A 16,687-nucleotide genomic window follows, 5' to 3' on the forward strand; every position below is an offset into this window, starting at 1 on the left:
CATCCGAGCTACGGTGTTCTCTTGAACGTCTCGAGTCAGGCACTGACTGAGACCTCAAATATGACACACCAAAAGCCAAGAAAGCCCCCCCAAAATGGAGTATTTGGGGCTTGGTCATCGATCGGAGCTGGGTATCGAGCTGGTTGGCAGAAGATGGAGAAGGGATGGGCACGGGCGGCGGGAAGGGGAAAGGGTTTGGAAGGAAGGCTGGTGCTGGGAAAAGGATCCAGGCATGCAGGGTTGGGGTCGGCGCAGAACCCTGGCGCAGTACTGTCCTCAAGGAACGCGGGCTGCATGCTAAGAGAGACTCCGTACTGTGATCTTAGAGACTGTTGAGGTTGTGGGAGCGTGTAGCGACGTCTTTGACCGTCAAAGTGGCGGGTTATGTATATATGGCTGGCTGTTTGTCTAGTAGAGTACGGATAGCGCAGAACGCTGCAGAAATTGCACAAGTTTTGGTCTTTCGATGTTTATGTGCCTAAAATGCAGGGTATATCCGGCAGGCTGGTGCCCATCAAGATGATACCCACAAGGGAACTACAGTAAATATGTATATTACACCAACATTTCTCAAATTAATGCTTGCCCCTTAAACATGCCCTCTTTGACTTCTCTAACGACATCCCGTCTGTCATTCTTGCCAACAAGAACGATACCACGTCCCCGTCGTCCCATTCGACCGGTCCTACCGAGTCGATGGATGAAGTCGATGGTGGAGTGTGGCACATCGTACAAGATGACGTGCCGTACTGCCAAGGTATCAATGCCTCGTGAGCCAAGATCAGTAGTCACGAGAACTTTTGTGTTGGGCAGATGGCGTCGCGGTGGAGGGGTGACTGTGCTTGCGGTACGATTGAATGCAATGTAGTTGGGGCCGCTCCGCGGAGCCGAGGCGTCCTTGGCAGTTTCCGGTGCGGTCTTAGGCGTAATCGTTGTGAAACCTCCCAGCGTCTCTGATTGTCGTTGTTCTGGCGTATCCCGGTTTAGAGCAACAGCGTCAATGCCTTTTGAGGTCAGATACTCGGCAACTTCTTGTGTTTTTTCGCGCTCGTTGACGAATACCAATACACGCTTGATGTCAGCGCGCTCGGTATCGCCTGGAGCGTGTTCAGCTGCAGCTTTGCCGATGGACCAAATGGTATCCGCGCAGGCCAGAATTTTGTTGCCGCGATAGGGTTCCTTTTCCACGTCTACGACGCCGAGCTGTACGCGCCGAGGGATAGCGTGGAGATTAGGCGTTACGAGTCGCCGCATATCTGGGAAGCGCTGGCGTAAGTAAGAGTCTAGGCTTCGAGGAATTGTTGCTGAGCAGAGTATGAGCTGCTGCAGAGATGGGGTGGATTTGTCGATGACGGTTGATGTGGAAGGGGCAAAGGAGCGGTCGAGTAGGGAGTCGGCTTCGTCTATAACGAGATGGGAGACGCGGCTGAGGATATTGGGATCTGATTCCGAAATGCTAGCTAGTAAATGAGGAGTGGAGATGAGGACGTCGATTCCAGTAGGTGCGAAAAGACGATTGCGAATGACCTTTCCACTATAGGCGGACGATATAAGCCCGGAGCGGAACTTCACTGTGTGTGATAAAAGCTTCGTAAGATTGCCAACTTGTGTTACGAGCTCGGAGGTTGGGACAAGAATGATGGCTCTTGGCCGGCCAGTGGTTGGATGAGGTGCATTGGACAACGGAGGAGGCTCCAGGGCATGAAAATTCACCTTCTTCCTCTCTTCCTCCTCTCGAATCTTTTTCTGAGCTTCCAGCTCTACATCTATGACCTCTGCGCGTTTTATAGCATCCAATACCGGCAACAGATAGGCCAGCGTCTTCCCCGATCCAGTTTCTGCAGCAAGCAAGAATTGCTCCATCTCCTTCTTCCCGGATGCAGCCGATCTTCTCCGGGCCGCTCTTGTCTCATTGCCCAGCAAAATAGGTATCGCCAATCGCTGTATGGGCGTGGGAACAAGGTCGACCATGCCGGACAGCGCTTGGGTAGCAATCGATTCCTTTACCATTGGTAATAAGGGAAAGTCATCAAAGCTTTCGGTCTCGCTAATCTTTGCTTTAATTGAAGCCCTTTGCCCATATGATACAGCACTCAGAGCCTTCTGCATCTTCAAGGCATGAAAAGGTTCTCTTGCTTTCTTTGGACGTTCTCTTCCCCCAGAAGACCTCCTCACCTCGGCTTCTGAGCGGGCGTAGGGTTCACGTCGTATATCTGCTGACCCTTGGTTCATGCCGGCGAACGGGCTGTTAGTTCGCCTTCTCACTGGTTGGCCACTTGGGGTAGTTCTAGTAGGTGGGCGAGAGACTTTAGGTGACAAGCTCATCCTGGACGGGGGACGACGACGCTGCAGTTGCGCCATTGACCTTCTGGGCTGCCATGGCCGATATAAAGCTGGAGGAGATGAGTCCCAAAAGGCTCTGTGTTGACAGAACAAACAAATTGTCCGCGCAGAGCGCGACATTGAAACTTGCCTTGGGAAAGTTCAATGCACCTCAATTCTCACCAGAACATTTTTGCAAGAGCCAAGATTGCATGATCCCCTCGATCCCTGCACTTGCGCGTTTGTTGCCGGGCCAACGTTAGCGGATGCGCTAATTCAATGGTTTCGCGCTTGAAGCTCCGATTTGTGTAGTGCTCAAACAATATTCCTCGGTCAGGTACCAGCCTCATGCGTTGTCAGGCACAGCATTGTCCCTCATGATTGAAATGTCACTGCTCTAGAAAGACCCAATATAAAATCTCCTGTCAATCACTCGTCAAATACTACTACTGTGACTAGGACATTGTTCCTGCGGGCCTCGAAATAAACACATTCCTCGGCTGCCATTCGAGCAATCCAGCAGTCAGAATACAGCTCTAGCATTGGTGGATTCCATAGGGGTCGGAGGTCTTGAACTTACCGTTATGTCTCAATCCGTATGTTTTTATCATCCATGAGCAAATATGGACAATGCGCTGGCTCGCCCAATCATAACACTGAACCATGGAACCAGATCCAGCCGCTGCGCATCCAGAAGAACACCCCTTCATCTTCTCCTAACAAAACGAGCGCTCCACTGACTAAAAGGCCGCTCGCTGAACTGGGGCCTATGGAGCGAAGACGGAACTCTCCAAGCTACAATCAAAACACTAAGGTGAGAGCAATGGCTAGTTAAGACGACGCCTCGACTAATTGTCTTTCAGAAGAGCCTTTTCAATGGGGACTCATCCCCATTTGATCAATCGCCAATTGCCTCTAATTCGCCTCGTCTGTACTGGCAGAATCGTGATCCAGCATCTCCAACTAGGTCCAACGCAGAAAACCGGAACCCCCTGAGTGACCGCGATGGCTCCCCATCTCCCGCCAAAAGGTCATCAATCGAGAACTTGAAACGTGCGTCTCGTGTAAAGAATAGCAATATGTTCGCTCGCGAACACAAGCAAGAGTATGACCCTACATCAAGCCCCATGATTGAGAGGCCGCTGGCAACAGGCAGGCCGCTTAGCGTGCAACAAGGCAATGCATATGGTGGTAGCGGACTTGGAAACTTCCGGCAGGGGGAAAGTAAGAGGATGCCCGTCAATGGTACGCTGCGATCGCCAGTCAAAACGAACGGTATCTCTGAAGAGTCAATGTCTCCCAGCAAAGCACCGACGTCTCCGACGAAATCATCCATGTCTAGTAAGAGCAGGTACTTACAGCCGCACCAGGCCTTTGACCTGGAGAACAGCATCTGGTCTGAGGAGGAGGAGGAGGAGGAGCAGTCTGCCGAGCGTGAGCTACCTCCCGGCAAGTCACTGCATCGCCATGCCAAGAGTGTCACGTTTGACGCTGCGCCTCCTCAAGTAAACGAATATGAGATGACTACCCCCGATCCATCATCTGTGGCATCAGGGTCTCGTGAGGGAAGTTACGACTCTGTGAATGAAGGAGAAGACGAGAGCTTCGACCGAGGCTCTTCCATTGAGCGAGATGATAGCTTCGACGCGTCGCTTGAAGACACCGAGAAGACTCCTGTGGTTCTGCCCGAGGATTGGCGCTTCATGAGCCCAGCAGTTGCCAATGAAGATCTCGTAGCACATGTTGAGAGTCCATTTGATGGAGAGCAAAGCGGCCTAGCCCCGACAGCACAACCTTCTTCAATACCCGATGCACGAGTCTCGCCGACGAGGACAGATTCCGTTAATTCCAACGGCGAGCGCCGGCCATTGCCACCTCTTCCAGCATTGGGCACGCCATTATTCCCTCGTGCTCGGTCAGACTCAAATAATAGTCTTTCTGCCACTGCCGAACGCGTGAGTAGTTTCCAGCGTGTCTCTCCGGCACCACCTCGCCCAGCGTCGATTTCGAAAGCAGAGATTCAAGGGATGGGAGGCTGTTCTATGTCCATCGAGGATCGTCTGCGCTTGATGATGATCGATGATCCGGACAAGCGCAGCTCGCCAGTTGAGGAACAACAAGAGCAACGGGAGAGGCGACTTCGACGCGGATCCCCTCTGAGAGGCTCAGAACCGGGAGAAGGCGACAGAGAAATCCAAATTCATGAAGAAGAAGTTGAGAACGACGATGTAGCAAGTCTTGGAGAATATAAGCTGCCTCCACGAATCTCAAGAGAGTCGATCCTCCGTAAGGTCAAGAGTCGCACCTTCAACGAGCCTGAGGATGACACCTCGTTCCTGGGGCTGAGCCCAATCTCTGATAAAGGCGTCTACAATAACCTGGACCCTGATACTCCAATTCCATCTCTCGAGACCGAAGCAACCGAGAAAGAGGTGATCATTAAGCAGGAGCCCGATCTTGAGGACAGTGAAGTGGATGTTTACTCGATTCCGGACCTCTACAGCCAGCAACTGCAGGCCGAGTCCTACATGAACGCAATCGAGAAACTGGAAGCTTTCCGAGCATCCAGTGCCACCCACAAAGATGATGATGACGAAAGCCATTATTCTGTTGACTCTAGGGAAAACGGACATCAAGAGCGCAAATCGGACAGTGCTACTGATGATGAAGGTCCTCCTACACCGCGAGCTCTAACGTCGAATCAGGCAGGACAAGATCTGGAGCGCAAAGACAGCCATCGTATGTCTTTGCCTCAGTTTGCAGCTTTACTAGGGGAGTCAGACTTTGGCTTTAGTATGGAGTCGTTCATGACTCCGTCGCCAGAAACCACTCAGGAGCCGGCGAAGCCCGTATTGTCATCTCAGCCGTCTTGGACGTCAGAGGTGCCAAGCGAGAAGTCATTTGCAGAGCAGATTATCGATCGACCAGTGACACCCGAAGAACAGCTCCAACCACCCAGGTTTCCAGGACAGTGGAACGACGCAGAAGACGAACCCAAGACGCCAGACTCTGTCATTCGTCACCCCATCGCACAGTCGCCCGTGCCTGACTCTCCCGGTGTGCCCGAGCCAGTCGCAACGATCAAAGCGCCGGGGAGCAAGCTGAAGACTCGGCCTTCTATCACCCCAGCTGATGTGCAGGCAATGGCTGAGGTCAGGCGCCAAGTAAGCAATGGAAGCCAGGTTCCAGCTGTACCCAAGATCCCAGAGCGACACTTGAGTCGGCCGTCTGTCGTTGCAGAATCTGATGAACCTCATTGTGACCCTGCAAGCGAGATAGCATCCGTAGAGACTTTTGAAGAGCGAGACACGTCGAAGCCATCTAAACGAAAGAGTAGCCTGCTTCCATTGGAAGTCTCAGTGCAAGCTAGTGATGGCCTCGGATTTGGTATAGAGAGCGAATTCGATCGCCTGATCGAAGCCCAAAAGGTGGCGTTCAATTCTCCTACCCCTGACATGGCTTCCCGGCCATGGTCCCCTGGACACGCAGAACACATGCCTGGACAAGAGTTCAGACAATTTAGAGAGGGTTATGCTAACAAGACTTTTCGTACACAGAAAGGCTACTTGATGAGACAAAACACCAAAGTCATCATCGCTAGCAGCGCCTCCCATGAATCTGCCGACTCTGCCGCCGAGACTCAGGATACTCAAGACCCTGCTGCGCGAGGCACGCGATCTGCAGGTAATTCTCCCAGAAAGCCAAGTCATACGCAGACCTGGACGGCAGAGCCATGGAACGGCAAGATCAGGCGTAAGAGTATCCGAAAATCAGGCGGCATACCCTCGAAAGCGCCAGGTAGTGGGCCAGCTCCTCCATTGCCCGGTCAGCATAGCAACGTAGCCAGCGGTCTTGGCAGCGTTACCGAAGACGAATCCATGCAGAATACAGAGGAAATTGGAGAAGATGGTGAAAGAGGCAGACTCTTTGTGAAGGTCGTAAGGGTCAAAGACCTAGACCTTCCTCTGCCGAAAGGTGTGATTATTTCAGAAATCCTTACGTTTTTTCACAGCTAACCACGACTGCAGGGGAGCGTTCATTTTTTGCCTTGACTCTCGACAACGGCTTGCACTGTGTCACTACGGCATGGTTGGAGCTTGGCAAGACCGCTCCAATTGGACAAGAATTCGAACTTGTTGTGCTGAACGACCTGGAGTTCCAGCTCACCCTGCAAACCAAGCTCGAAGAGCCAAAAGCCCAGCCTGTCGTTGAGTCTCCCACAAAGAGTTCCAGCCCTTCAAAACCTTCGACATTCAGTCGTGTTTTTGCCTCTCCGCGCAAGCGCAAAGAGCTGGAGATGAAACGTCAAGAAGAGGCCCAGCAGGCCGAGCGACAAAAGCAACAAGCCAGCAAACGAGTTGTTCAGCCTACCGCTTGGGATCTTCTACATGGTCTTGTGGCCAAAGATGGTAGCTTCGCACGTTCGTATGTTTGTCTCAAAGACCACGAAACCAGTGCATATGGCAAACCTTATACTGTGGATGTACCATGCTTCAACGAGTGGGCAACTGAAGATGCACATACCATGAGCAGCGTCAAGAGCAAGCGCAGCGCCATGAACGGTGGTGTCCAGCGTAAGGCGCCTTACCGAGTTGGCAAACTTGAGCTGCAGCTTCTGTTTGTACCTAAACCCAAGGATGCAAAGGATGAGGATATGCCGAAGAGCATGAACGCTTGCATTCGTGAGCTGAGGGAAGCTGAAAGTGCGACCCCTAAGAAATGGGAAGGTAATCTCAGCCAACAAGGTGGCGATTGTCCAGTAAGTCTTGGTCTTTCCTCAACGGATTTGAGCACAGCTGAACAGATGCTAGTACTGGCGGCGACGTTTCTTCACCCTTGATGGGTCCAAATTCACCGCTTACCATGAAGCTACGCGCCAACCCAGAGCCACCATCAATCTCGCCAAAGCCAGCAAGTTGATTGATGATAAGTCGGCTCTTATGCGCAACGATGTCCCCGCCAAGGGCAAAGGTCGGAGAAAATCTGCATTTGCTGAAGAAGAAGAGGGGTACATGTTTGTTGAGGAAGGCTTTCGCGTCCGCTTTGCCAATGGAGAGACCATCGATTTCTATGCTGATAGCGCCGCTGAGAAGGATGGCTGGATGAAGGTTCTCTCGGAAGTTGTAGGCAAAGACACCACTAAGCCTAAATCCTGGACCGATCTTGTTCTGGCAAAGCAACGCGCAGCTGCTTCACGGATCGAGCAGGCCAAGCAAGGACAGACCAAAACGTCTTCTGGTTCTGCCAAGCAGGCACCACCCCTGAGGTCTGCACCAGCCACGCCAGCAAAGCATTTCTCACATCCCATTGTCGCAACGCCGGCGCCGGACAAGAGCCCTAGACGTTCTGATATTGGGTCGAGGACAGCAGAAAGAGCGAAGACGAGGTCGATGATGTTTTGAACGGGTGGTAAGACTTTTCGGAGTAGAAAAACTTGACGCCCAGCGTTTACTGTACAGCAGGTGTCCTCCTGTACCGATACATGAGGGACTGTCTATGAGCTTCTTATGTCCGGCGTTATCTTATCATTTCGTTTTAGCAAATGATCCTCGCTCTGTACAATGGTGCTGGTGGTGCTGGTGTCTTGAGCTGCAAAGTATCAAAGCAGCCGGTAGTTTAAAAAAGCTTTTCCAATTCACTGTATTCACAGTTCAAGCTTCCTAGCTCTACATCATGCTCGTTCATGATCATCGACAGGGCACGCAGATGCCCAAAAAGTAGCGCGAAAGACATACTATTTCTTGCCCTTCTTCTTCCCCTTCGCCTGCCCGCCACCAGGCTTCTTCTCGGCGGCTTTGATGACCCCTTCCCCACCGCCTGCTTTGGCTTCGGCACCCTTCTCACCACTCATCCCTCCCTGCGTCTTCTCCGCTGCCTTCTGCCTGCCCTTCCTGCCTTTCGGCCGATAGGTGGATCGATCCTTGAGTGGCAACCACCGCTCGGGATCAGGCGTCTTCGAGGGATCGTACTCCTTGGGCAATCTGGACTTGCGCACACGCTTTTTGGCGGGCTTGGGTTTGTCGTCCAAGGCGCGCTTGCGAGAAGCGGCTGTTGTGCTGGTCGATGGTAAAGAGGGCACGCCAGCTTCTTCGAGCGCCGTGACGTCTATGCCCACGGTGAGACGGGCGACCGAGGTTAAGGTATCGGCTTCTGAAGACACCATTTCGGAGGAGGTAAGGGCGTGGGACGCCACATAGCCTGCTGTTGCAGATTTGGAACCCGGGTCTTGCGTGTGGAGGGTGGAGAATACATCGCGAGCTATAGACTGGTGTTCTGGGTCTGAGGAGTTGAGGAGAGAGAGACCCGCAGCCTGCAGGAGCGTCGTGGGAGGTTTTGATTTGTGACGCCAGTAGGACGCCGCTTTCGCGAGGGTGGTTTTGATTTGGGATTTCCGACCTTGGGAGGTGTAGAGGGAGACTTGGAGGGCCACTAGTCCTGGCGCGTAGAGGACGTCTTGATCTGAAGGGGTTTGAGATTCGGAGAGGCGTTTGAGGAGAGAATCGAGGACGGTTATTGCTGAGCCGTGATTGTTGGTCAGGACGTAGAGCTGGACGATGGTCATGACGAGGCCGACGTCCTTTGGTCGCTTCTCGAGCAGTGGGAGTATTTGTTTGAGGCCTAACTTTGCGAGCTGGCTTTGGGCATGGGCGGCGGCGTTGAGGACGGATATGTTGTTGATATGTGGTGACAGCGTTGGGATAGAGTTAGAGAGAATGTTACCGGTGGCTTTGATTACGCCGTTAGATTTCGAGGCGAGGAGGTCGAGAGCCAGGCCATTTTGTTGCATTCGCTCTGCTTGCAGGCGGAAAAGGTTGTCGGTTTTTGGCGGTTTTTCTGTGCTGTGGAAGAGGCGATGGGATAAATAGGGGTTCGAGGACGGAGACGACAGTGCCAGCTTGTTATTCTTGGCAATCTGCCTCGTGGAGAGATCTGTTATCCTAAATACGCATCAGCTGCTGCTGAGAAACCTCGTTGTAGGCCGTTCCCTTACTCTTCAAGTGCGATACCCGAGGCCAGCGTTTCTGCTTCTTCGATTTTCCCGAGCTTGCTGACCACATACAACTGTTGGACACTGATTGGGAGGAGTTCTGCAATTTTCTCTTGATCTGTGAGATCGTCCAGAGCATTACAGAGATCTGAAAGCACATCATGAGCTTGTTCCACAATTTGGGCAGCAATACCTACCTCTTGCTCTCTTCAACAGCATCTCTCCCTGACCAAGCTCCCCTCTAGCAATTGATCCACAAGCCGCATTATAAGCTGTCTCAAAGGCTTCTAGGTCCTCCCTCCCCAGCTTCTTCTTCTGCACCAAATCACCTCGCCTCGTCCACTCCAACTGCGCATCCGTAGCTCCACTATTGATCCTGAGGTCATTCTCTTCGCTCTCATTGGCCGTCTGGCTGCCAGCCAAGTTTCTGTAAAGTGCCGCAGCATTGGCGAAGTCCTCTGACCGATATGACTACACCATTTGTGAGCACGAGCCCACCTTCTCTTTTTGGAAAGGGAATACAAACAGCTTGAGCCTCGACATGCCTCGCTCCTCTTTCCTCAGATATACGCTTCGCAGCGATCTTTGCCTCTTCAAAATCTCCGATCTTGTATAGCGCATACGCTCTTTCAGTGGGTACTCTTTGCTTTAATCGATCCCCGCCTTCTTCAAGCACCCGCAGCGCATCGTTGTAGCGGTCCAGTTTGACGAGTGCCACGAATTTGACATGTTGGAGCTCTAGATCACCTTTCGAGTTTTTCAAAGATGCATTGCAAGCTTTTAGGACTTCCTCGTGGTCGTCAATCGAGGTCCGCTGGAGCAGCGCACTCAGTGTATTTGCAGCGGTAGCCATTCCGGCCTTTCCAGGAACACTTATCTCACGGTGGGTCACCGCTGCAACGCAGCTCCTTTGAGATTATTCCAGACCTGTTTCTCTCCGTCTCCCCAGATCCAGTCGTCGCAAGTAGTCTTGGACTGTGCAGATGGTCATAAATAGCGGCGGGCTTTTGCTAACCGCGTCTGCCCTCCAAGTACAGAGACTCGCTTAAAAAAAGATGTACTCGGAGAAGCAGCTCATATCTAACATTACTTCCGGGCAGTTATGCATATACTACTATTCAAAGTCGAGATATCTCTTTGAGTCCTTCAGTTTCATTACTACTAATAGATTTACTATTCCTCATACTTCCCACCCACAATGGCAAAATTAGTACTTTCCAACCAGCCCTTCAGGTACTCATACACGGTAAATGTAACAGCCTGCCCTGGCGCAACCCTCATAATCCGAGGTGTAATCCCCTTGTAGAAAGCATGAAACCCTTCTTGCTTGAACATGTCGCTTGCAATGACCTTGACTCGACTTATCGCCGTTTCCCCCGGTTGGCTAGGGGTTTTCTGTAACCTTGTCTTGATCGTGTCAATTGGTGCATTGCTCAGTGGACCCATAGCACCGCTCACTAGGCCGATGAACATTGTTTGGTAGCTTGGAAGCTCCTTGTCATGATATGCCGGCTGATAGTTTTGCAGAAATGACTTGAACTTCGTGTAGGCGCTAAAGTTGACAGCCTGGTTTGTTCCCTGGCGCAAGGCGGTAAGAGATACTCCACGGTACATGGCCCCAATTCCTTCCTCTTTGAGGACGGTGTATGCGGCGTGCGCGGCATTGCGGTATTTGGGAATGTCCAATGGATCGGCCATTGAGTGATGTTGCGCTTGCAGTCGAATCTTGATGACTTCCATGGGAGTCACAACAGCAACTGCTTCAGTTACGCCAGCTGCAAGCCCAGCTGGAAAATATTCAGATTGGTCAGCTCCAGCTCGCACACCGACCTTTATGGGAAGTACCGGGGACCCTCACCGAAGAAGGTTGCCTCCCCACTCACATGCCCGTCCTTGCTTACAAGCAATTGCTTGTACCACTCGTAGGATGTAAAGCGTATTGCCATCTTGGGCACGATGCCTGTAACGACGGCCCCAAGGCCTTTGTACAGACCCAAGGGCGTTTCCCGGTTCACAATCTCTTTGCCTGTGGTGTAGAAACCGCGTGGTTTTGCCTGCTGGCCTATCAGGACACAAGCTTCCCTTGAATAGATAGACTTTCCTCACTCCAGGCGCTCGTTTTCTCCGCGAAAGCTGCATCCGCACCTTAATGGTATCTGGATCGCTAAACCTTAGCGTTTGAAGGCAATGATCCACGCAACTGACCTAGGGGATGACAGGCCAGTGCCTCCATCATGCCAGCAGCACCACCAGCTGCAGTGGCAGGTCAGTAGACAATTGAACTGCGTCGACAAGTTTTTTCCATACCGATCAGGTTGGTGGCCGCCGAAGCAGGCTTTTTCGCTCCCGGCCCTTTAACGCTTTTTGCGGACATTCTAAAGAGTGCAAGGAGACGCAGAGAAAATTGGAGGGCAGGAAGACAGAGGACCGAGTGATAAGACGACCAAGAGACTTCAGCAGTAAAGAGACCTCGATTGAGAATGGCTGTAGGCAAGCAAGTAGTGAAAGCAAGGCTCGACACGCGTGATCATGTTGGTCAATGAACCAGAAACAAATGAAGAGCACAGAGTGACACGAAAGCTTGACTTCAACATGGGAAGTCAATCTGGCGAACCGCGGCAAGTTACGACTTACGAGGTCGGAAGCTATGTCCGAAGTGGGGTTTCAAAGCTCCATGGCTTGAATTGAGGATACTCCGCCGTCAGGACGAGCGGAGGAGTGGCGTCTCGACCAGAGGCGGTAGCTTGGCCAAACCACGCAAAACCATTCGTACCCCGGTGGTCCGAAAAGTGCCCGGGCAAGAGACGAAGGGGCTTCAGGTGCACAGGCATCGTACAACACCACTGTTCACTCATTGAATGCTCGATGATGCTTGCCTGAGAGGCTTAGACATCAACAAACAGAGTGCGGATTGACAATGTGGGTCCTAGCGCCTTTTCCAGGCCGAGGCAACTTTTTTGGCTGACTTTGCACGACCGACGATTGACGATTTCGCGAGGTCAGCAGGCCTCTCCTCTAATATTGGTACCATGCAGTCCGGCATAACTGTTTCCAAAGAGCTGCAAGATGCCTTTAACGAGCTGGTCTCCACCCCGAGCCAACGCGGCATCGTAGCAACCATCGCGTCCGAGGCCCTCATCCCCCAGCACACCCTTCCCTCCAAGTCCACCGATTTCTTCAGCGATCTACCTGCTCTTACACCACTCCTCTCCACCACCGCAGCCTCCTACATAATCCTCCGGCGGTATCAGAATGCACCGGATGGCTATGTTGCCGTCACTTACATCCCCGATACGGCGCCCGTCCGGCAAAAGATGCTTTTCGCCGCCACACGGTTGACGTTGGTGCGCGAATTGGGCACGGAGAGGTTCAGAGAGTCTCTTTTTGTGACGGAGATGAGGGAGCTGGAGAAAGAGGGGTGGGAGAAACATGATGCCCATGGGGCCTTGAGCGCGCCATTGACGGAAGAGGAAGAGAATCTGAAGGGGATCAAGGAGGCTGAGGCCGAGGCAAAGGGAGGAACGGAGGGAAGGAGGTTGGAGACGGGCGGTAAGCTGAGCATTGCTACAAGCACGGAAGCGAGAGAGGCACTAGGTATGTTCAGGGTGGGGGAAGGAGGGAACTTATTGCAATTGGTATGCTTGTGACCTGGCCGTTTGCGCATTTGGGAAGGCTGATGATTACGTTGTACAGAATATCAATGTCAAGGACGAAACAATTGAGCTCGTGGGATCGAGCAGCACAGACGCTGATGGGTTGGCTTCGGCGATATCCGACACGGAACCTCGGTACTCTTTTTTCAGGTATTCGCACCAGGTGGAAGGAAGCGAGCAATCGCCCATAGTGTTCATATACACTTGCCCGTCGGGGTCGAAAATCAAAGAGCGTATGGTGTACGCATCAACCAAGCAAGGTTTCCTGGCTTCTATGAGCTCAGACATGGGAGTCGAAATCGCGAAGAAGGTGAGCAAGGTGGAGCAAGAACCCGGTGCTTTGGCAATAGCGACTGATATGCAATCTTTAGCTCGAGGTCTCGAGTCCTTCCGAGATCACTGCTTCAACTTTAGAAGAGGAGTTTCGGCCCAAGCAGGAGCAGAAGCAGGGCTTTTCGAGACCCAAGAGGCCTGGCAAGAGGTGACCATGAGGCCAATACAGCATGGCATAGCCATGGGAATGCGTTAGGGCTCTTGAATGTAACATAGCATGCTTTCAGCCCATGCCTAGTCACTGAGTAAACATGCGTCGTCTCTGAGCCCAACACAGAACACGCAGTGAATGCAACGATATTTGGACCTCGGGATGAAATTCACTCTCAAGATAATGTCGCCCAAGCGGGCTCGAATAACTCCTGGAAGTTGACAGCGGTTTAGCTTTTCACGGTTGTTGCTAGCTTATGGAGCGAACCACAATGCACGCCGGGCGTGACAAGAGTATCCTTCCAGCACTTCAAGACGTCGGCCTCAACGGCACAGATCACGTGTAAAACATTTGGCCCAGAGTCGAACAGTCGGTACCTGTTACCCAGGCAGCGAGGAGTCAGATGTGGGCCGCTCCATCAGGTGTGGGTCAGCTGCGTTTTCCAGCAAGCGGTGACACTTGACCCTCTCGCCTTTGTAGAGGGACTGGTCAAGGTCAAGGGTACAGAGAATATCTCGAGATTTGGCGCTCACCTCCTCATGGGCGCATCAGCTGTACAAAAAAGCACTGTGCGAGAGTTTGAGAGGCGATTGGAGGGAACAATATATTTCCTTTTAAGTGGTCGATCTGACTACGATGTGGAGACTTTGAAAAGGACAACCCGGCCGTCAGTCTTCATGCATCACACTCCAAACCATCCAATTGTCCAAAGCAGTAGTCCACACACCCTCAATGGACAACGACCCTCATGCCCTTCGAATTGGCCCTGTAGCAGGGATTGAAGAAATCATGCGCAATTTCTACATCTGTAACGTCCGTCTCATATAGCTCGAACCGGAACCGATTTGGGGCGAAAATGGCAGCGAGGGTGAGGTAGAGCTCGCAGTATGCGAGACTGCGGTTGAGATACTCTGTCAGTGGTCTAACTTCATCGTCGCTAAACGGTGGGCGAGATTCTGTCTAAAGACGGGGGACATACTTCATGCCAAGACATGATCGAGATCCTTTACCAAATGGAACCAGGTATTTACGCAACTGAGTCTTGGAAGGTTGAAGCCATCGTTCAGGCTGGAATGAGCGGGGATTTGGGAATAGGGAGGGGTCATCGTGGAGCATGACTGAGGTCATGCCTACAGGCGTCTGAACAAGGTCCGCCTAAGTCAATCCCGGTAGAGTAGCAATGATGAGGCTATGGAGAACGAGCCCAACGTACATTCACTGGAATTCTCCAATTCTTGTACTGCAGGGCGGTGTCTGGAAACATTCGTTGAAGCCGATGGGAGACTCCATAACCCCATCTACTTACGATTAAGCTGATTTCCCGTCGAGCTTTCCAGCCTAACCAGGAAGGAGGATAAGACTCACCTCAAAGCTTCCTGAATACAGGCAGTCTAAAAAGGTGTGAGATCGTGTGTCTGCTTAATGAAGTATCGAGGAAGAAAGGCAAAACGTAAGGAATATCCCACCATGTAGGGCAGTTGCTCAAGCTCGCTCCACCTCGGCTGCGAGTCTGGCTTCGGCATTATGCTTTCGAGCTCGTGTTGTAATTTGTTTAAGATTCCTGGATTGTGAAGTATGTGGAATGCCAACACCGACAGCGTGTGCGCAGTCGTAGTTGTCCTGTTAAGCAGCCTTAGAACAGAAATCCCACATGGCATTGGGAAACATGAATACCCAGCAGCAACAACTGATAGCGCTTCCGCCAAAAGACGCTCGGTCTCTTTATCCTGAGGTCTTATTTGATCATTCGTGAGAATATCATATATAATGGTCCTCCGGCCGCTGGGCTTGCGCCCTTCGGCGTGCTCTTTCTTGATTTCTAACACCTGTGCCCGGATCGTCTGCCAATCGTCAACAAAGTATCTCACCGAGCGGACACCAACTGAGACAGACATCTTGCATGCCAAATAAAGATGATAATTTAGGACTGGCCATTTTGATAAGCGATGGAGGAATGCTTCGCATCATAGGTTCCAGCCATCCAAACTGCTTGAAGACATGGGATGTTTCCGAAAGTTCCATCATCAACTGATGCCAATGTGGAGAAAAATCAGGGCTTCGCATGAAACCAAATGGGCGTGCAAAAGCATATTGACTGATCACATCACCTGTCAGAGAGGTAAAGACATCAACCATATTGACATTGCTGCCAGCTCCTTGGACGGTTCGTAGACGTGCCACAAGTTGGTCGACGATAGACTGGACTGAAGGTTCCAAATGATATACGGAAGCTTTGGAGAAAAAAGGCGCCAAAGCTGCGGCTCGGGTGCGGTGAAGTTCGTCTACGCAGATTTCGGAGTCAGCATTGTTTATTCGAGGTAGGAAATGGAGTTGCAAGACAGGTCTGGGGGCGAGAAAGGTCTTCTTGCGCCTCAATTTCATTACCAAACAGGAAGAATCAGCTCCGAAATGTACGTACGGCTTTCGGTTGAGAAGGTCGCAATGGTTGGACCAAACCCTTTCATAGACCACTGATATTTCATGGACCTCCGGATAGAAGTACCTACGTATAGCTCATCATAGTAGCTGTTCTATGGTCAGTGGTGAGTCGAGTTGCCTCAATGGTCTGGCGGGGCCTGACTCAGGGTCATTGATATGCAACTCGTAAGGACTGATGCGTATGATGGGGCCTCGAAGTTTGCGTTAGCGAGCGTTACATCGACGTCCACGATGCTGAGAGCGAAAGAAGCGAACCGTGGCGCTCATGCAACTCTGCGATCTTCCATGTGTAGCGACCTCGCTTGATAACATCATAGTAGAACTCGTACCACAACGTCAAAGCAGCCAGCTTCGGCCCAGGAAATCTAGCAAGAGGGCTAAGATACAGGCGGTAGACCGCTAAAGAGATGCAATATGCGGAGAATGTGAGAAGTGCAAGGAGGAGATTGTAAAATGAGAGGAATTCCATGTTGGCGATATTCGATTCGACCATGAAGCAGAACGAAGATTAACACCGACGTCAGTAGATGACGGCGTGGGAAGTTATGAAGGAGATGATCCTTCTAAGCATTGTGTTGATGCATTGACACCTCCTCCCACCTCTCACAGGCCTCTGATGGTAGGATACTCTACATATTCTATCTCTAACCAGGACCGTCCTAACCGTTACGATAAGGCTCGGATAATCAAACGAAGGATTCGGGCGGCATTAGATTTTCTAATGTGATTCGGCAGAAACCTTTGGCTCGTGCATGTTAAACCTATGGCTTGGCCTGACCTGACCAGCAGCGTTATTAGACG

The 16,687-nt window shown here is 51.7% G+C and overlaps 6 protein-coding genes across 6 annotated transcripts; 2 read left to right on the forward strand and 4 right to left on the reverse strand.

The window, feature by feature from the left end:
• Positions 1-570: 570 nt before the first annotated feature.
• Positions 571-2,232, reverse strand: HO133_010176 (uncharacterized protein; the record flags this gene model as incomplete). Its single annotated transcript, XM_037301031.1, has 1 exon — positions 571-2,232. The coding sequence occupies one exon, from the start codon at positions 2,230-2,232 to the stop codon at positions 571-573; it is 1,662 nt and encodes a 553-aa protein (XP_037153848.1).
• Positions 2,233-2,906: 674 nt separating this feature from the next.
• On the forward strand, positions 2,907-7,724 carry HO133_010177 (uncharacterized protein; the record flags this gene model as incomplete). Its single annotated transcript, XM_037301032.1, has 5 exons — positions 2,907-2,918; positions 2,996-3,136; positions 3,186-6,297; positions 6,351-7,081; positions 7,134-7,724. The coding sequence occupies 5 exons, from the start codon at positions 2,907-2,909 to the stop codon at positions 7,722-7,724; spliced, it is 4,587 nt and encodes a 1,528-aa protein (XP_037153849.1).
• Positions 7,725-8,056: 332 nt separating this feature from the next.
• HO133_010178 (uncharacterized protein) lies at positions 8,057-10,163 on the reverse strand (the record flags this gene model as incomplete). Its single annotated transcript, XM_037301033.1, has 4 exons — positions 8,057-9,260; positions 9,314-9,458; positions 9,508-9,781; positions 9,837-10,163. 4 exons carry the CDS (start codon positions 10,161-10,163, stop codon positions 8,057-8,059), a joined length of 1,950 nt encoding a protein of 649 aa, XP_037153850.1.
• Positions 10,164-10,483: 320 nt separating this feature from the next.
• HO133_010179 (uncharacterized protein) lies at positions 10,484-11,684 on the reverse strand (the record flags this gene model as incomplete). Its single annotated transcript, XM_037301034.1, has 5 exons — positions 10,484-11,097; positions 11,169-11,364; positions 11,417-11,466; positions 11,516-11,563; positions 11,618-11,684. The coding sequence occupies 5 exons, from the start codon at positions 11,682-11,684 to the stop codon at positions 10,484-10,486; spliced, it is 975 nt and encodes a 324-aa protein (XP_037153851.1).
• A 655-nt stretch (positions 11,685-12,339) lies between these two features.
• Positions 12,340-13,492, forward strand: HO133_010180 (uncharacterized protein; the record flags this gene model as incomplete). Its single annotated transcript, XM_037301035.1, has 2 exons — positions 12,340-12,945; positions 13,004-13,492. 2 exons carry the CDS (start codon positions 12,340-12,342, stop codon positions 13,490-13,492), a joined length of 1,095 nt encoding a protein of 364 aa, XP_037153852.1.
• A 684-nt stretch (positions 13,493-14,176) lies between these two features.
• Positions 14,177-16,355, reverse strand: HO133_010181 (uncharacterized protein; the record flags this gene model as incomplete). Its single annotated transcript, XM_037301036.1, has 10 exons — positions 14,177-14,342; positions 14,427-14,587; positions 14,661-14,745; positions 14,813-14,838; positions 14,914-15,067; positions 15,122-15,288; positions 15,341-15,729; positions 15,867-15,973; positions 16,029-16,077; positions 16,142-16,355. 10 exons carry the CDS (start codon positions 16,353-16,355, stop codon positions 14,177-14,179), a joined length of 1,518 nt encoding a protein of 505 aa, XP_037153853.1.
• Between the last annotated feature and the right edge of the window lie 332 nt (positions 16,356-16,687).

The sequence above is a fragment of the Letharia lupina genome, assembly GCF_014066315.1.
Source record: "Letharia lupina isolate WasteWater1 chromosome Unknown contig_8, whole genome shotgun sequence".
Lineage (NCBI taxonomy): Eukaryota > Fungi > Ascomycota > Lecanoromycetes > Lecanorales > Parmeliaceae > Letharia > Letharia lupina.